This window comes from Tachypleus tridentatus, chromosome 10 (assembly GCF_004210375.1).
Source record: "Tachypleus tridentatus isolate NWPU-2018 chromosome 10, ASM421037v1, whole genome shotgun sequence".
In the NCBI taxonomy this organism is placed as follows: Eukaryota; Metazoa; Arthropoda; class Merostomata; order Xiphosura; family Limulidae; genus Tachypleus; species Tachypleus tridentatus.
In genome coordinates, this window is record NC_134834.1 from 123,247,911 (window position 1) to 123,269,379 (window position 21,469).

At 35.2% G+C, this 21,469-nt stretch overlaps 1 protein-coding gene across 1 annotated transcript; it reads left to right on the forward strand.

Moving 5' to 3' along the window:
* Positions 1-8,169: 8,169 nt before the first annotated feature.
* On the forward strand, positions 8,170-15,746 carry LOC143228475 (homeobox protein HB1-like). Its single transcript, XM_076459728.1, has 2 exons — positions 8,170-8,352; positions 15,423-15,746. The coding sequence occupies exons 1-2, from the start codon at positions 8,170-8,172 to the stop codon at positions 15,744-15,746; spliced, it is 507 nt and encodes a 168-aa protein (XP_076315843.1).
* Positions 15,747-21,469: the final 5,723 nt, after the last annotated feature.

The window sequence follows — 21,469 nt, forward strand, 5'->3', positions numbered from 1 at the left end:
CCGAATGGGATACGACAGATACGGTAGTGGTCGAGGCGATATATACAATTTCGGTTTGCATGAACCAGTATTATGGTATGAACTTACATAATTAAAACATAATTATTGTCGTAATTATAAGATAATGAGGAAGGAAAGTACCAGAAGATTGAAGAACTTGCTAATAGTAGGTTTATTGACTCTAATTCATGTCCTACATAATTTAAATTGGTTGTTTTCCTTTCAACACGTAAAACATTTTTTTTTTTGCGACTGATTATATTATACTGACTGAACTAAAATTGTTCGTAACTAAAGTTCAGTTTCTTAACGCTGTTCACACTATAACACCAATATTATGTCCCAGCCGGCCTGGTGAGCTTTGGTATCGTGCGAAAGGCCTCGTTGGCTTTGGATATTTCAGACGCAGTGTGTGTGGTTGACATATTATATCTTATTCTTCTGCTCATAATTTATCAGCTGAAGATGTGCAACTTTATTAATGAAACTACGAGAACACATTCGGGTAAAAATTCATTCACGTGATTCCAAAATCCATCAGTTCGGTATCTTAGAATCAACGTGTTACGAAACGTTGAAATGTAAGTCTATATTTCACGTAGTTTTAAGTTATTTTATTTCATGTGTCATTGAAAGCGATGACGTTGATTAACTTAATTCATTCATTGGTTTCGGCTGGGACACTCTTCTATGACGTACATGATTCTAATTCGTTCATTGGTTCCGGTTATATCACTGTTGAAACACAATCACTAACACTTGTTAGTTTTAATTGATTTTACGCTGGCGGGAAAGTTGTGTAGACAATGAGCATAATATCGATGACATAATTTACTATAATTAATCTGAATTTAGGATCGCCCTGATAACATAAGTTGTAAGTTAAATGTTGGATACATTCTATTCTCTTTTTCATGAAGTTCGCTACTGATTTAGAATTAATCAAAACCCTTATAGTCTTGACTTCCTGGCGCGTACTAAAAACCACTTTCTGGTCTCGAGGGTAGGAGTGCCATGCTGGAGTCGGCTCTCTGACTTTTCTAAAAGCTCCTCCCACTACTTTGTCCCACTTAACCATGTGACAAATAATCTTATTCATTGGCAGAATTGGAATTTCTGGGCGGTGCCAAGAGGTGTACACACGCCGTAGAAAGTTATGTCAACGAGCTAGTATCTAGTACATTCTACTTTGCACCGAAAGAGTTGCTGTTCCTAGAAAGTTGACATTTGGGTATTAAGACTAGAGATTCTTGGTCTAGCAAAGGGAACTAAACATCTTATAGCTTCGTTATCCGGCTGTACCTTACTGTTCATTATAACAATCCTTTTTTCTTATTTCGGACAGCGTACGTCTATAATATGTCCAGAAATAGGTGACACTATGGTTCTGTACTACAACACTCATTGCAGTATGTTCACTACAAATTCTCATCAGGAGGCTTTTAATCCTTACCCTTACACATCACAGCCAATCCAGCAGGCTCCATTAACTCACTATGGGTCAGGTCAACAGGGTTACGAAGTGGGTGTCCAGTGTCTGAGGCGATGTTTCAACAAGGCTGGCACGCTCAATCCGTTTACCCGGTTTCTAGCATCAACGGTTCTCTGTGTTCTCGTGCATCTGTCCAACCTGTCAGTTACGAGGACTGGCCTCAACCGCAATGCTCACCGACAACTCCCGGCCCCTGTACCAATGTAGGCATGCCAGTCAACTTGTCTTCAGCACCCGCTGGTCAGCCATGTAATTTTGGGCTACCGACCTATAGGCCGGATGAAACAGTAACCAATTTTCAAGGGTCTGTTAGCATGGCGGACCTAGTTCAACAATGCTCTGACGTCGGAGCTGGTATTTCAACTGATGGTTCTCCCTCTCCGTGCTCCGGAGTCGGACCTGGTCTGATCCCGTCTCCAGGAAGCTTACATTCCTCTCGACCACCACCTACCCGGAGTCCCTACGAATGGATTACACGACCGTCATATCAACAGCAAGGCCAGTTGATACCAGGTCAGTTCCTTTAGGCAATGAGCTGAACAAAACTTGTATTCTTTATTTAAATGAGATAAAGTATTTTCTTGTATGTACAGTCTCAGTTCCCTGTAATACGGTTTCTCATGACTATTGTCAGAGTTCTCTGTAATCATGTGACTCATGACTGTTGTAATAGTTCTCTGTAATATTATTGCTCACTATTGGCACAGTTCTCTGCAATGCTATTCCTCGTGACTATTGTTGACAACGTGGATTAATTTTAACGGTTTCAACTATTTGTTCAGCGGTTAACTTTAGCCGTATTATTGATGTGAAACATTTAAAATATAGTACACAATCTTTCCTTGTACAAAAATTCTGAAAATTTAATTCGTCAACTAAACAACATACAACAAAATGAGTAGGCTTAATTTCTAAAACAAAGAAACCAGGTCTCCAGTAGAAAGTTATAATAATACTATTATTACAATATAACGTTAAACTTAAGGTGTGATGGAACTTATGTTGGATCGCGTTGAAGATAGTTTCCATCTGACGTAATGAAAGGTTCAGTACCTGGTGAAAGACAGGTCGTACGAAGGACTTGATGAAAATGGATGGATAACTTATATAACTCTTAATCTCAAGGATAACGTAAGGTTAAATATGGATGGATAACCTCTATAGCTAAGATTTGGATCTTAGAGCTGACGTAAGGTTATGTGTGTGAAACAATTAGTTTTATAACGAACTTATCATGTGATGAAAAGTATGATATAGAAATGTCATTTAATTTACCGAGACAGTTAATGGTTCCTTATAAAGAACAGAAACAAGAAAACCCATATGTCAACAAACAGTCACTATCAAACTATATCTGAATAAATAGAGGATTAGTTGTATAGAGTAAATGTTTTACGTTTAATTAAATAAATAATGGCTCAGAAAAGAAAGTAAAAACTATAATATAAAACTAAACTACCTTAAGATCTGTAATTAGGGTTAACTTACACAGTCATATAAATCCATAGTCTAATGAATCCAGAAAGATTTTTAACGCACTAATCCCCTTCATAGAGATTTAGTGTTTTTTGTTTCTGTGTTGGTCTATTGTTTATTGTACTTGTGTTTATTACACAATGTTTTTATAATTTAATTTACCTGTAAAAAAAATTATAGTTCTTAAAATACCATCACACGTTTTTACTGGTCTTAAATTTCACAAATTGTATTAAAATAGACCTTTTATGATAGATATAATGACTAGTTCTTTACCTCACCCCAGAAAATTTATAATGTTGTATATATGAAAGCTCATCTTTAATTTTGGCATACTTGTAATATTTATATTGTTGTTTCTACACTTCTACAGATTTATACTGTTATTTCTACATCTGTTGTTTTCTCTTAGTGTTATTTTCTATTATTCAGGTATGATTTAGAAGTTACACGGTGCACTATTTAACCAGTTTCACGTTTGCCTTTTTATTTCAAACGGTTCTTTGTTGAATTTCATGTGAAACTACCTGAGAGTTGTCTACCTTAGTCGTCCATAACACCACCCACCACTAATCTTTGGGCCACTCTTTCCCAACGAATAGTAGAATTGATTATATATGTAAAAATGGCTGGTTTGGGTTGAGAAAATCTTTATGTAGAGGAGCGAACAACGTTTCGACCTTCTTCGGTCATGGTCAGGTTCACTTAGAACTGATTGCAATATAATAACACTGATGAAAGGGCGAGTGCAATAGGTGATCAGATTCGAACCGGCAACACAACTTATGAGTTGACCAGCCTACCACATAGAAGTTCTTTTTTTTTGAAGGAAAACTCGATCTTTTATCGAGTTAACTCTAATTTCTGTACATTGTGTTTTGAACAGTGTAAAAACAGTGTAATTAGACGTTGTATTGAACATTAAACAAAGGTATATCAATGAAATGTGGTAAAATAACTCGGGTGTTACCTAAAATTCAAATTAACTAACTTGCACTGTTGTGATAAAAATTATATGAAGTTAGTGTGTTGACTAATGACGCAAACCTATTAACAATAATGTCACGTATTGAGCAAATACTAATCAAGTTAAACAAGGGTTTTTAATTATCTTATTTTTATTCAAAACTCTAATGATCAAACGTAAGACTATTATGTGTGAAGGTTGAATGTCAGCAAAACCTGCAAAAACAATATATAACCTGAAACTTGCATAAGTATTCAGCCCCCAAAGTTAGAACTTGTTAAAAGCATGTTTGGCAGTAATTACAGTTGTGATACTTTATGGATAAATCTGTACCAGCTTTGTACAATGGGGTTGTGTAAATTTGTAACCATTCTTCATGGCAAAATTTCTCCAATTCTGACCCAAGTTCTTTCAAGATTGTTGATAGAATGCAATGTTCAAGTCTTCTATACATTTTCCATTGGAATAATGCCAGGACTTTGATTGGGCTACTCCAAGACAGTCATTTTCTTTTTTTGAGACCACTCCAGTGTAGCTTTGTCATTGTGCTTTTGGTCATTGTCCTGTTGAAATGTGATTTTTTGAGCCTGTTTCAGGTTCTTGGTTACTTCAAGCAGGTTTTCCTTTAGGATTTTCTTGTACTATACTTCTTCCCTTCATTCTATATAGCTTCCAAGTCCCTGGTGATGACAACTGTCCTCACAACATGGTGCTCTCCCTACCATCTTCCCTTCATATACACAAGATTCCAAGTCCCTGGTGATGAGAAGTGTCATCACAACATGATGCTCTCCCTACCATCTTCCCTTCATTCTTTACAAGTTTCCCAGTCCCTGGTGATGAGAACTGTCCTCACAACATGATGCTCTCCCTACCATCTTCCCTTCATTTTATACAAGATTCCCAGTCCCTGGTGATGAGAACTGTCATCACAACATGATGCTCTCCCTACCATCTTCCCTTCATTCTATACAAGATTCCCAGTCCCTGGTGATGAGAACTGTCTTCACAACATGATGCTCTCCCTACCATCTTTCCTTCATTCTATACAAGCTTCCCAATCCCTGGTGATGAAAACTGTCCTCACAACATGATGCTCTCCCTACCATCTTCCCTTCATTCTTTACAAGTTTCCCAGTCCCTGGTGATGAGAACTGTCCTCACAACATGGTGCTCTCCCTACTACCTTCCTTTTATTTTACACAAGCTACCCAATCCCTGGTGATGAGAACTGTCCTCACAACATGATGCTCTCCCTACTATCTTCCCTTCCTTCTATACAAGATTCCCAGTCCTTGGTGATGAGAACTGTCATCACAACATGATGCTCTCCCTACCATCTTCCCTTCATTTTTTACAAGCTTCTCAATCCCTGGTGATGAGAAGTGTCATGACAACATGATGCTCTCCCTGCTATCTTCCCTTCATTCTATATAAGCTTTCCAGTCCCTGGTGATGAGAAGTGTCATGACAACATGATGCTCTCCCTACCATCTTCCGTTCATTCCTCACAAGCTACCCAATCCCTGGTGATGAGAACTGTCCTGACAACATGATGCTCTCCCTGCTATCTTCCCTTCATTCTATATAAGCTTTCCAGTCCCTGGTGATGAAAAGTGTCATGACAACATGATGCTCTCCCTACCATCTTTCCTTCATTCTTTACAAGCTTCCCAGTCCCTGGTGATGAGAACTTTCCACACAGCATGATGCTCTTCCTACTATCCCAACTGTAAATGAGCCAAAATTGAGTTTTCTGTCTCGTACAACCAAAAAACCTGCCACATGTCTGCAGTATCATTTACATGTTTTGTTACAAACTTCATAATGTATTTAAGATGATTCTTTTTCAGTAGCAGCATCTTTCTTGTAGAGCCAATGATACTGTCCATGTTTGAACATTGGCTTCCATATTATACTTTGCAAATATTTCTAAAGTTACTGTTGGCTTCACAGTAGCATCTCTAACTTAACCAGTTTCCTGCTTGCCTGAGTGCTTAGTTTGGATGGGTGTCCTGGTCTGAAGCACATTCCATTTCTTAATAATGGACTCACATGTATAATCAATGAGTTTGAAATTTATTTGTGATCTTCTCTTGGTCTGTACTTCTCTACCACTCTATCTCTGACTTGTTTGGAAAACTCATTGGTATTAGTTGTTGGTTAGTTATATCACTACTTTAGTTGTCACTTGAACAGATCTGTTTATTGTGAATTCAAGTTAAACCACTTTAAATGCATACACAGACAGAGAACATTACACTAATTTTATATTCTTGCAAACTAATAATTTGCACCTGAACTGATTTAGGGTTACAGTTGCAGTGGAGAATATTCTAACTTTCATAATATCCTCGATGGTTTTAGTTTCTAATTTTGGAATATGTAGATTGTGTTGGTTTTAAATGTAAAGTTGGAAACTTTCCTGATTTCAAACTCACATGACAACAAAGTGTGGAAATCTTGCAGGAGTTGGTGGGTGAATACTTTTACAAGGCACTGTATTACTGTGTCCACCTTCGTTCTTTTCAAACAAATAGGTCAAGAACAACTGTATTAAGATTATATTTATTATTAAAAGTTTATTTTAGGTTTGAATTTTCAAAATTAAAAACTGGCTTTGTGTATATATATATATATATAATTATAACTAAAAAGTTTTACTTATTGAAAGTAATAAAAAACTAAAAGGGTAAACTTTTATCTTTTGAACATTGAAATGTAATTACAAAATTAAGCTTACATGTTGAAAATTTGAAATTTAATCGAAATGAAGTTTTTATTAAAAAAGTGCTAAACCCCAATGTATTAAAATAACTTTTATAGAAAAAAGTAAAATTTACTTGGAAATTAAATTAATCGAAAAACAAAGTCTTAACGTTTACTGTAAAAAAGTTACGGTTGATGGATTAAAAAAACGGATTTTGAACTTCCTACGTTTTTCTTGTTGAACATTAGTCTGAAAGGTCAATGTCCAGTATAAGAGATGACCTGTATGTGGTGCCCGTTCTTGATGTAAAAATGATGGATGATAATTAGCTGATCACGTGCTGGACACACACATACTCAGATCATTGGAACGTCAGGGGTCGAAGGTGTAGTGGCCACACTGGCTATCGATTCCCACGGGCTCTTTGCTGGACATATTAGACATCATTGAAAACATGTAGTTACCTTGTTGGACCACCAAGTTGAGTGATTAATCAGTTGTACATGAGTGAAATCGGAATTGGACTAAAAAGAGAATATACTTCTGTTTCTTGAGATAATAAACCAGCAGTGCTGCTATATTACAAAAAATATTTTATAGCAAAATATGTTGAACGTTCTTAGTAAATATTCATAAAGATAAAAAAACCTAATTTCATATGAATTTCTTCAGGTAATTTTGTTGAACAATTTAGTTCTTTATTATGTTGCTCCTAACTTATAGTGAAACAAATTTGGGGAATTTTTTTTTCCGTTCGTGATATAGCATGTATGATGAAATTATCTTGTTCATCACCCCTCTTCAGATAGTTAAAACTTGGGATTTATTTTTATATAGCAGTTAAGCACTCAAAGCTTTACCCTGCTCTAGCAGTTAAGGCCTTTATCTTTACCCTCTTCTAGCATTTAATAATACTCTAGTGGAAAATAACCCACGTTCGAATCTCGATTGAATTAATATTTTTCAGAGTTAATAGCAGGAACTTTATAAATTTTGAGAAGAATGTACAGGATTTACTCTTACAGTTTCAAATTTTATGTGGAATTTTATGTATTATTGGTAGTTTCTACGAGTTCACAAAACTCGACGTGCGGTTTCTTCACTGATATTCGAACCTACGTCAACCTGTTCTACTGGGTACTTTGAAACTAATGTTAATAGTGGCTGTTAAACTGAGACAAAATTAAAAAATAAGAACGCGATTTATTGTAAAACAAAGCAGGTGTCACTTTCAAGAAACCTGTTGTTAAAAGTAAAGACAAATCTAGAACCTGGTTTTCTTTCTGAGGCGAAATAATAGTTTCGTTGATTTCTAACGTCTATATAGAAACCTGTTCCTGTTTTTAAACATCTTATCATAAAAGACACATACAATGTGATGAATAAAGATGGACCTAGTCTTGGTAACCAACTTTCACCCTTTGCCAGTGGGTGACCTTGTCCGACACGGGGACATATATGACGAAGCCTCTCACCTCTTAAGAAATCACACTAAAGATAAGAAGAACCGCTGAAGATACGCTGATGCGCCCAGCCCCAGGGCTAGCATTTGCTGACGGTCAGAGGACAATCCACAGCGACCTCCAGAATCACTCCAGCTGTGGGAGGGAAGGGCCACCTGCGACAGCTCAAGCCTTGAGGGTAGTATTTAACCCTGCTTGGACAGGAGAGGGCGACCGGGCGGTGCCTTTTGGCACCTGGGGATGGGCAATTGACGGTGAAAGAGATACGTCCTTATGAACACAAGTTAATCTCCAGCTAGATCTCCGTCTGCTTGGCTGCGCGGAAAGTTTGAGGGGGGGAGGTACTTAACAAATGGATTTAGAATTAATATATCATTAGTTGAGGGGGAGTTATAGGAGAGATATAACAACTCGAAACTCATGTTGGTGCTGAGGCCGCCGTGTAACGATCTCTTAACGTTTACTTTTTAGATAATCGTTCTTGTTGTTTCCATGGGGACGTGGTGAACTATTGGCTCCCCCTGTCGTCACTTGTTTTCTCTTCTGTAACTAAATATACAGATGATAAAAGCTAAGACTTAAACTATTGTTTTGCTATAGATTTTTATCTAAACAGTTTCTAACTAACATAAATAAGAATTTTCCATTACCTTAATTCGATGCAAAGAAAATTTAAATCCACAATAACTTAACGACACGAAATTTATGTAGATAATAGTTTTGACACTCCACCTGTCTCTTTCAGTCCAAATTTTTTTTTTTCTAGATTGTGAAAATTTATATACACACAAACTTGTTCATCGTAGTGGACCCATAAGTTTAGTTTAAATAACTTTACATTGTATTGTTTATTTATCTAAAATTAAAATTATCTTCCAGTCTAGAAAGAGCTAAAACTACAGCTGGAAATAAAAACATCTGTAGGTAAATATAATAGAACTCCAGTTGAAATATAGTACAATGACAGATGTCTTTCTATATATATTGTAATTTTTCAAAGTTGTACTATACACGTGTATAGTACTAGATTGTGAAAATTTATATACACACAAACTTGTTCATCGTAGTGGACCCATAAGTTTATGTACATTGTATTGTTTATTTATCTAAAATTAAAATATCTTCCAGTCTAGAAAGAGCTAAAACTACAGCTGGAAATAAAAACATCTGTAGGTAAATATAATAGAAAGAAATATAGTACAATGACAGATGTATCTTCTACATATATTGTAATTTTTTCGTGTATAGTTTTTCGTGACGTGTTCTATGCTGTTTTGCTTCGTTATGTTTGTTGGTTATGTGTATATAAAGACATCTGTGGTTAAGAATACACGATATGTTCTAGTTTACGTTTATTGGTGATCTCTGTAAATGAATTTTACACATAAAATAGGCAACACTGTAAAGTTTTAGTTGATTGTATTTCGATCTTTTGATTAGTGTAATAGGTTCACACTGAAGTTAGTTACTATGATATAGGGTTAACTCTAATCACAAAATGTGTATTTCCTCCCCTACACTGCCATCTTGTCCCACTATCTTCTATTAGGATGCGAATTCCTTTATCACATTCCTCTGATCAAACCACAGTACTTGACCTGTCAAGTAGTGCTTAAAAGTACACAATGTATTCACACCGTTTTATTTTAAGAATTAAAAAAACAACATAATTTCCGAAGGTAATGAAAATATTAAAGAAGATGAAAAATGCGTGTAAAACCGGTAACATGTGAACATATAAAATCAGTAAACAAGGAACACTCATTTCGCTGTAACAAACTCTATAGGCACAAACATGAACTATTTGTTAACCGGAAAAGATTTTCACGTTTGACATAATATCAAAATCATCTTTTTTCACCCAATTAATAAATCATTACGCTGTTTAGTGAGTGTATAAGAGTGTACATTGTATGATTAGTTCTATTTTCCATAGTACATTGTATAATTTGTGCTATTGACCATAGTACACTGTGTGATTAGTTAGTTATATTGTCCATAGTACACTGTTTGGTCATTTCTGTTGTCCATAGTACACTGTGTGGTTAGTTCTCATGTCCATAGTACATTGTCTGGTCAGTTATATTGTCCATAGTACACTGTTCGGTCAGTTCTGTTATCCATAGTACACTGTTCGGTCAGTTCTGTTGTCAATAGTACACTGTGTGGTTAGTTCTGTTGTCCATAGTACATTGTCTGGTCAGTTATATTGTCCTTAGTACACTGTTCGGTCAGTTCTGTTGTCCATAGTACGTACACTGTGTGACTAGTTCTATTGTCCATAGCACACTGTATGATTAGTTTTCTTGACCATAGTACACTATGTGATTAGTTCTATTGTCCATAATACACTGTGCAGTCAGTTCTATTGTCCACAGTACACTGTGTGATTAGTTCTATTGTCCACAATACACTGTGTGATTAGTTCTATTGTCCACAGTATACTGTGTGATTAGTTCTATTGTCCACAATACACTGTGTGATGAGTTCTATTGTCCACAATACACTGTGTGATTAGTTCTATTGTCCACAGTACACTGTGTGATTAGTTCTATTGTCCACAGTACACTGTGTGGTTAGTTCTATTGTCCACAGTACACTGTGTGATTAGCTCTATTGTCCACAGTACACTGTGTGATGAGTTCTATTGTCCACAATACACTGTGTGATTATTTCTATTGTCCACAATACACTGTGTGATGAGTTCTATTGTCCACAATACACTGTGTGATTAGTTCTATTGTCCACAATACACTGTGTGATTAGTTCTGTTGTCCATGGTACACTGTGATTAGTTCTGTTGACCATAGCACACTGTGTGATTAGTTCTGTTGTCCATAGTACACTGTGATTGGTGCTATTGTCCGCAGTACACTGTGTGATTAGTTCTATTGTCCATAGTTCACTGTTCGGTCAGTTCTATTGTCCATAGTACACTGTGTAATCACTTCCATTGTTCACACTCAACACTGTATGGTCAGTTCTGCTGTTCGCAGTAGGTCTAAATTAATTTGTGGTAATCAGTCCAATTTGTGGAATAAAGTCATATTTATCACAGCGAATGCCCCTCCCTCTCCCGAGGGCCAGATGTAGTCATGAGTTGAACAAAATGTATGATAATAATTAGTTGGACACTTTGTTTACCGTGAACGATGTATGGAACTCTAAGGTTTGTATATCTATAAATACCGATAACGTTCTTTACGTGCACGTGGTGTATAGTTAAATCTACTTATTCGAAATGGAACTTAGAAAGTGAATAAACCTAACTTAATATATTTTTATTTCACGTGTTAACGTTTCGAATAACAAATGGGGTCTTGAAACAGACATTTATTTGCTGTTTTAGAATCCTTTACAAATTCATTCGTTTCTTCTACCTTATTATTTCTTTGTTATAATGTTAAAACGTGCAGTAGACTACAAACACAGATGATATTAGGTTGAAGTTTCATGCAATCAAATACAACTTAAATAACGGTAAGGCTTAACTATAAAAATGATTAGCTTTTGCAAATGCTGCTTAGTTTGATAATAGTTACTATTAACAATAAGAAATAGAAAAATTAAATTTTATAGATGAACAAAATACTGATATTTTCACTAAGTGTGGTACCATTACTGTGTAGGTCGCATGATGGTTAGGGCTACAGGCTAAGTGTGGTACCATTACTGTGTAGGTCGCATGATGGTTAGGGCTACAGACTAAATGTGGTACCATTACTGGGTAGGTTGCATGATGGTTAGGGCTACAGACTAAGTGGTACCATTACTGTGTAGGTCGCATGAAGGTTAGGTTGCACGACTCGCAATCTGCGAGCTACAAATTCGAATTCCGTCACCGAACATGCTCGCTATTTCAGCCATGGGGCGTTATAAAATTACAGTCAATCCAACTTTCAGTTGGTAAACGAGTTGGTGGTATGCGGTGTTGACTATCCATCTGTCCTTTAGTAGTCTGTTACTCCTACCTTAGGGAAGGCTAGCTCTGATGACTCTCCAGTAGATTCGCTCGAAATTCAACAAAAAAAAAAAAAAAACCACCAACAAACACAACACTATCGGCCAGTTATCTCAGTTGATGAGATCACCGAGGGTTCGAGCCCTACATAAGTAAGACGTATCTTCCTTGCACAGGAAACTACAAACCAGCTAGTCTTACGTCTGTAATGGGAAAAGATCTAGAAACAGAGCATTATAAAAAAGTAAGTTGGTGAAATATAAAAAAAGAAAAGTTGAAGCGGTAATGATGCCTTATTTTTCTTTTCGTCGAGAATCTGTTATTTAAGTAATAAAACTGGTGTAATAACATGCTGTTGTGACAGCAGTAAGTCTTCGGTTTTAAACTGTTAAAATCAGGGGTTCGATTTTCTTCGGCGGACACAACAGATAGTCTCATGTGGCTTTGCTATAAGATAAAAAAGGGGGCGGATAACATCATACAAAAGATTAGCTGAACAAATCGCTTGGGTAAAGGTTGGATAAAAAAGATAATGGAAAAAAACTGGTCAACTGGATATTAGTGTGGTTGGACTGGAGATCGCATCAGGTTGTTGTTAATGATGTTTCGTTAACCTGGACCCTTGTTACTTCTGGAGTACCTCATGGGTCAGTGCTTGAACTCTCTTTTTTCCTGCTTTCCATGATGATACTGATTAAGACATAATTAGCAGATTAGTAAAGATTTCTGACATTAAGTTATTGGGTGTTAACAGTTGCACCACAGGATCAGTTGATAAACTGTAGAAATATTTGCTATATATTCTTTAACTGCATTAAGTGCAAGGTAAAGCATTAGGGTTACAAGAATTTGGATCACAAACTGGGAATCTATTCGATAGAACTATGTAACACAAGTTTCGTTCCTGGATAGTATGTGTTATTTCTTAATTGCTTATGTTATAAAAGTACACAAAATGGCCATTATTCCCTTCAAACTTTGCTTTTGTGACCTGGATAATGAAATTTAGAAATTAACCTATTTTTATGTAAAAACGGGCAAATTTGCACATTTTAATTTACATAGGGTCTGAATAAAACAACATATGAATTAAGATTTATATGTATTTATACTAAAGTTATACAAAAATGTTTAGAAGTGAGTAGTTTCTCGAGATTTGCGACTGTAATGTAAATCTCACGTATCAGCCAACAAATTTTGTCTCCCATCATGTTTTTGTTATACGCTCCCAGGTCACAAAAGTAAAGTTTAAAGGGAAAAATAGGTTGTTTTTTTTTCATTTACTTTAGGCATAAGCAATTGGGAAATAACACTTTCTGCCCAGAAACAAGAAAAAGTAAAAATTTTGTTGTATAGTGTAGTGTGGGTGAAAAAGGATCAAGCAGTGCACTGTTACTAGTAGCAACTCCAATAAAATTACAGGATGTTCTTATAGACTTTGATTACAAATTAACCAAGGTAATAAATTCATACAACTTTGGATTGTCGAAAATTATACCGACTTGCTGGAAAGAATATGTGGATAATTCCGGGATTGGAAAGGTGAACTTATAGGAATAAGTTAAGATTTTTAAATTTTTTCTCTTGATAATAGGTTATCTGCTTTATTGATAGAATGTGTTCTAGTTTCTTTGTGCCGTCGTATGGAGATAGTAGGACACGTTTACGGTTTGGAAAAAGACTCCAGTTAAGACAGTTTCATCGGGTGATCGACTACTAGAGTTAGTTTAAGCACGTATTGAATGAGTTCCTGAAAATTTTATTTCTCTGTAGCTCAGCAGTAGGATCAGGAGGACGTAGAATGCTAGAATTCTTGGTTCAATCCCCATGTAAGGAAGAGTGCTTATTGTGTTGTTTCGCATAGAAAAAATTATACTTTATAAAGTTTAGAAATGGCTTGAATGGGTAACAAAGTAATCTCTATTCACAAGTTTAAGACATTAATCAACGTTTTATGATCATATCATCATCAAATCTGTATTATTATATGTCGTAATTCCATAAATTTATCACGCAAATTTCATTTTTACTTTACTAACTAAAAGTAAAATTAACAAGTCCACTAATTTACGTAGAATGGACTTTGTGCAAATATGTCTCGCTTTTTTTTTTTTTAATGGTACATTTTGACTTTTCGAACAATCAGGACTGTATCAGTTTTACCCACGAAACGTATCCTTTTTGTAACAAATATTTTTGGACGACAAATTAGAAGTGCGAGGCATTGACAAACGTAATTGCTACTAAAGCGGGATAGCAGCTTTTTCTTCAAACGTGGCTTAGTTTACAGGCTTACTGTCGGGATTTCAGACACATTTACAACCTAAATATGCTTGTTCTTGAAAGCTAAGTGCACTAAAAAAGTACACTTAGTTTCTGGGTAGAGCACAGATGTGCAATTTAAACACCACCTCGATTTGTGTGCACTTAAAGAAAAGTCACTTCCGCCGTGAAACACTAAACTGAAAGTGCCCACTTCTGATCCCAAAGTCTGACTAATTTGAAGTGTTTGAACATTGATATCGTTGTTTTATTAGAGGTTTTAGAAGTAGAAAAAGTTTACTCTAGAGACAAAGTTAGGGCCCGTAAGTGTGTAATTTCAGTTATTTGCGAATAAATAAACGTAAGTTAATAAATTAAAAATATATATTTGTTTCACTATGTTCTCTCGATAACAATGATTTCATATTTTAATAATATAATAGTACATTTACAAAGTAGTATAGAGGGATTATGTTACTCTTGTTACCATGTTTAGTTCGCACGACATATGACGTGTATATTACTAACGCTAACACCTTTCGGTAAAATTAGAACTACTTCCTAAGCTAACGCGGTGGTTGTTCTCGCCACGTTCCCTACTTCAAGACAGGAGGCGTGACAAACACGTCGGATATTTATTCCGCTTGCCACAGTATTTACGTGTACGTCATGTATTTTTCATTGGTTAGGCTTAATTACCGTTTCTGTATAACCTTCTAGCTATTACTTTCTTATATATCTTTAATAAAATTAGTGAATTGCAAATATAAGACACGATGTTGCCACTAGTGTTACTGTAACATAAGTAAATGGAATTTATTGTGAATAAACATTACTGTAACACATTTAAGCTGGCCTAATTATAACGAAATGTTGATTGATGGTTAACAAGTGTTTAATTAGAAACTTTTGTATATAAATTCTTCGCTTTCTGTATGGTTTGGTTTTGTATTTTACGCAAAGCTACTTGACGGCTATCTGCGCACTTTCTGCATGTGTTTCATAAATCATTATATTTAGAAGTAGTAAATTATTATTTTTCACTAATCTATACAATATGAAAATGTATCATGTTTTAACTACATTTACAGGCAGAACTAGGACTAAAGATAAGTACAGAACAGTGTACACCGATCATCAGCGGTTGGAACTTGAGAAAGAGTTTCATTACAGCCGCTATATTACCATCCGAGAGAAAGACGGAGCTGGCTACCATGTTAGGCCTATCAGACCGCCAAGTGAAAATTTGGTTCCAAAACCGCCGAGCTAAAGAAAGAAAACAGGCACGGAAAAAGGAAGAAGTTCTTCGAAAGGAAATAGATGAAGCTCAACACATTAACTCGATTCCAGCCTTCAATATTGTAAACAAACCTGTTTCTACTGCAATTAATATTGACTCACGACATTATACTTAGGCCTAAAGGTGTTCTAGCCGCGGGCTATTTACACTGTTACAAACGTTCCTTGAATTCAGTTGAACATTCATTTTACTGTAACATGAATCCATTTAACTTAGTGGTAAAAGCCACTGGAAAGTCAACATTGTGACACATTAAAGTTTATTTATAATGTCCAGAACTTAATAACCAAGTAAAGGATGTGCCAATTATTATGCTTAAATGTGCAATCATGAGAGTATGAAACATTTGATATGTTCTACGGTCAACAGTAGCGAATGCGAAGACCGCTGAGCTGTTTTGTATACATTGTTAGCTTCGGCTTGGAAAATTGAAAAAAGAAATGGATTATTTAACGTTTTTGGTTTATTTGGATCACATGAACATTGAAAAATTCGGAGATGGAAAATATAATTAAATATATTTTAATTATGTATGCCTATATACTATTCAGAAATAGGTACTTCAGGTATAAAGTGTTTGTGTGACGTCAGCTGAACGTACAGAACTACAATGCAACGTTTTATAGTATTATTAATTATAGCATACTAGAAATGACAACACACGTCTTTATTTGACGTACTTCAGTGTAAATGACAATACGCTTCATTCTTTATTTGACGTATTTTGGTATAAATGACAATACACTATTACATCTTTATTTGACGTAATCATCTCTTTGAAGTGGGAGGTAAGTTGACAAGTAATGTTTAGAATTACTGATGATCGGAGATGAAGCGCACCCTATTTGATGTTTTTCTCAGGACGATCTGTAAAAATAGCTAAAACGTTTTACAACCTTGTCGTTCTGACATCTATTCGCATTCTTGTTTTTTTCCCAGGCCGTTTGTTTTCTCCAAGGGCATACAAACACTGTGAGCTATTGGACATGGTCTAATCCGATGCTCTTTCGCAGTTCGACCTGCTTTAAACGGTAATTGCTTGATCTATTATATCTGAAGTAATGTTAAAGACGTCCAGCTTCTCTACAATAAGTTTTTCCACTTACTGAACGACCGAATCTAACTTTAGTGCGTTTCTAGCTACCATGACGACGCTAGGCAGAACACAGAACACTGCACACATTCTTGTTATGAAAACACAAAATACGACATTCCCGTTTAGGGTAAAAATGTGGGCAACTGTAAAAAGGTTCAATTCGTTACGGTAACAGAGAACACCAAACGTCACTTAGAAATTAGCCCACACTTTACAAATGCCCGAAGTTTACACAGAACTGGAATAAAACGGAAGTAACTGCTATTTGTTAGAAAACACGTATAGAATTTGAACAGATTTAGTGAAATCTAAACATTTTAAAGAGTGGATTATCTCAAGTCTTTGAACGATCTATTTTCGCTTTTTTTTTACACATGTATAACTTTCGAATAAGTAAGTGGTGAATACGTTAAAAGTCTAAAGCAAGATTTGTGCTACTGGATACCTTTACGTTTGTCGTTTTACGGAAGTTTTGTAAATAGTTATAAACCACACATAAGGTTATTATTGTAAATATTTTCAAACTGCATAAAAAGGTCGTTCTGGGTTAAACATTTGTCAGAACTATATATATTTTGTTTTTCTCTGTAATTACCTGTTTTAGTACTTGGCTGTAAGAGGCCCGATAACTGAGAAGTTTAACAGTGAAAATGTAGAAAAACTGATTTAGTAAATCCATGTTGTTTCCTACAATGTGTATATATGAATATGAAAGTATTTTCTGTGTATGTCTGCAAATGTACATTTATTTGCTAAATCTGTGTCTGAACGAAGACAATGGAATGTTGTTGTCTAGGTGACAGGCTTCTTCGTGTTTGTAATAAGGATAAGTAAAAAAATTAATAAAAGTTGTTAGCGATACGTCGGAGAAGTTATCTATATATAAAACTCAAATTTTGTTTTGTTTTTGTTTGCTTGTTTATCCGCCGCGTTTTTTTGTAGGTCACACTTGCCTCACATGAGGGAGCGCAAAACGACAATTTTTCGTTGATATACGCATCTATCGTCTGCTAACAGAACCGGTAATTTTAACGTTAACATATGCATTACAACAATAAATTCTCCAGAGACTTGACATTTTTCGTTACGCTTGAGTTAACATTGAATTTAGAATATAACATTATTTATCTATTTAGTTATATAGCATTAACTATACATCTATTAATACATTATATATTTAATCTCAGACACAAAATAAATGTATGCAGAATTAAAATGTCATGTGCAAAAAAACAAACATTAAGCCTAGCACAGAAAATAAGATTATGTCGTCTGCAATAAAACAGAATAGGTGAAAAGAGTGAGGCTTAAATTATGATACTTAATGTATGCAGTGAGAGTCAAGTCAAGTCTGAGTGGGTAGAGTTAAAGTACACTGTTGTACTTTGTTTGCAGCATATTTCATACATCAATATAATGTGAACACGCTATGACATTCATAAAAATATTTTAACAGATACTCATACGTGTATGAGATAATTGAAATGTTCTCCATAATGGTCTATTTATCCTTGACAGTAAAGGAAGAAACACGTTACAGGAAAGATCTGATTTAATATAGGTTTATAGTTTATTTTAAAAAATCGAACTATGGTGTTTTGTTGTATTTTTCGTAAATTCACAAAATATTTAAACATAGAATAGTGGCACATACATATCTTACATTTATCATAAGTGAAACTACTAGCAGCAAGAAAAAGTTAAAATATACTACGTAAATTAAATTACTTTGCAACTGAAATAAATATTAATACATTCTACACATAAAATTACTTCAGCAACTGACAAATGGCTAATACATTCTACAAAAATCATATTACTTTAGCAACTGAAAAATGGTTGATATGTTCTACACAAATCAAGTAACTTTAACAACAGAAAAAAGTAATAATATTTGGTGATCATTAGTTACCATCTAAATTATTGTTGTAAAAACAAAAGTTTCTAAAGCCTCTTCCGCATGCTTTCTGTTTAGTAGTGACATTTCTGGTCAACTTAACGTCTGTTTAGTAGTGACATTTCTGGTCAACTTAACGTTTTCTAGCAGTTGAGAGACACACTAGATTCTGGTAAACATTTTACAATGTTGTCTGTATATGTTTATAAACATATATACGTTTTGTTTATGTAAGCAGGCTTGGCTATACATTCTGTTTCCACAGCATAGATTATATTTTGTAGACTCTTTTCTCTTGTATACAGTATTTCGTTTCTATAAATTTTAATTTCTCTAAACAAACATTTTCCTACACATGAGCTTTCAGTTCACTGTTTATATATTTATTTTTCTGTGTGTATATACATTGTGTTTTGTGTGTTTAGTTTCCTGTGTATAGACACCACTCTACGTCTTGTTTGTTTTGTAAACCTAAAATTCTATATCAAGTTCCTCAATTTGTAAATTTCACATATTGTGCTTATTACACTTCAAGTCTTACTTAGATGTGATTTATCCAAGTTTCAGTTCCCGCTGGTACAGCTGTAAGTCTATGGAGCTACAACGCTAAAATCAGGGGTTCGATTCCCTTCAGTGGACTTAGTAGATAGTCCGTGTGGTTTGCCATAAGAAACATACACACACGTTTCGTGTGTATTTTGTTTTAATTCGCAAGGTATTTTGTTTTGTCTCTATTTTCATTTTGAATATCTTATTGTGTTCTTTACTCGGGGAAAATCGTTTTACACGGTTTGTTCTATTCTGTTTCTTTTTGCATTACCCCAGTGGCACGGCGGTATGTCTGCAAACTTACAACGCTAGAAATCAGGTTTCGATACCCCTTGTGAGCAGAATACAGATAACCAATTGTATAGCCTTGTGTTTAATTACAAGCAACAATAATTGTTTCTAAAGATGGCATTTCTTTTACAGAAAATGAATAATTTGTTTACTTAATATGAAGTGATTTCAGTTATAACATCTACTAGTTTGTTCTGTGGTTGCCAAACATCTAGTAGTTTGAACCTCAGAATGGTTGGTATGGGTATTAACATTTTTATTGATAATGATAGAGCAACAGTTCGATCTTCCTTTGGTCAACCTAAAGATGACCTAGGAAGGTCGAAACGTTGTTCTCTCCTTATCAATAGAAGTGTTAATACCCATACCAACCATAGTAAGATAGATTTTTATTTCAAGTGGGTTTCTCGTAATCAAGAATTACTTCATCCAGTAGTTTGTTTTATCTTTACGTAATGTGACATATGACAAACGTGGTAATAAAAGTCTTGTATGGTGAAGACACATTCTACAGGTAATATTTCACTTGGAGTTACGTGGTAAACTTTGAAAAGGATCAGTGACTATCGTACTGTTGGTAATAGAAGTGGGTGAGGAAGAAAACACATTCTTCAAAGGTGGCGTTGAATAAGTTATGGTAAACTTTGTACACAACAATCTAGTAGAGTTCTTACCAACGATCAGGTTGTATCTACAGAAGTGAATATTACTTCTAGAACAGTAAGACACACATTAACATGAAATGGTATCATGTTAGTAAAACGTTATTTATAGAGATATGAACAAAGTTGGAGGGCGACAGATGAATCTGATATCAGAATTATAAATAGTTTATCCGACAACAGAGGGGGTGACGGTATCATGTCCGACGAAGAACATCTACAATGTGGGCTGTAATTATCAGTAATCTACATATAATTGATGGATAAGGATCTGCCCTTACCTGTCGATTGGCATTGTATGTCATATTCTTAGCAGCGAGACCTGTTGGAAAGGAATTCATATTCGGCAATCCTGTCTCCCAGTGGCAGAGTGGTACGTCTGCGGACTTGTACTACTAAAATCAGGGTCAGGGTTTCGATATCCGTAGTGGCCAGAGCACAGATAGCCCTTTGTGGAGCTTTGGCTTAACAAACAATCCTATCATCTGCGCTAAAATGTTGCGCGGTAATTCATATTAAATTATCAATTAGTGTTTACATTTCTGTTCTACACTTTGGTATTCTAATCAGTTTTTATGAACATTTCAAATCATAGGACACAAATAAGCCTTCTGTAATAACAGTAACTCTGTCGCCTGTGAAACAGTTGCGCTTCTAATATTTAATTTAAGGAACTGGGTCATGTAAGAAATAAATACTATTTTGTTTTACGTAGGCTATCTAGCGGTAAGCTTAAGGAATTTTGACACTTAAAATCGGGGTTCGAGCCTTGCATCTGAACTGTAGTGCACGTGAGCACTTAACAATAAACAAGTTTGTAATGAAACAGTGAAAGAAGCTAAACATTATATCAATGGCGTCAGTCACATGTATCAAGCTAACTGTTGTGGCTAGTCTTCAAACTCGACCAAATCGATAAGGAAAAAAGTGATACTTGTTCAGTAAACAGCGATGATCTGCGAGTTTCGGAATGAAACTAACTTTTATTATTAATGGTAGTTTGTTAAATAAATAAAGGAGTTGTAGTTCCTGTAGAGATACCAATTTTATCAAGTTACTCGAGGCCTAACTCAGTAGCTTGTCTATTTTTTGAACTGATAGACTAGACTAAAAACAGCCAGCCAATATCATTTATCGCAACTATTGTCTGATCGTAAAGTGGAATTTGACCATCACTCTTATAACGCAAGCACGGCCCAAAAGTGCGCAGCGCAATTTTCTTTTATTGAGGAACGCTAGCCATTCGGCCACAATCTGTTTAATCACTTCCGGAAATTGATACTCAATGGTGATTTTAGACCGAAAATAAAATCAGTTATCGTTTTATTTTACTCATTATTTCG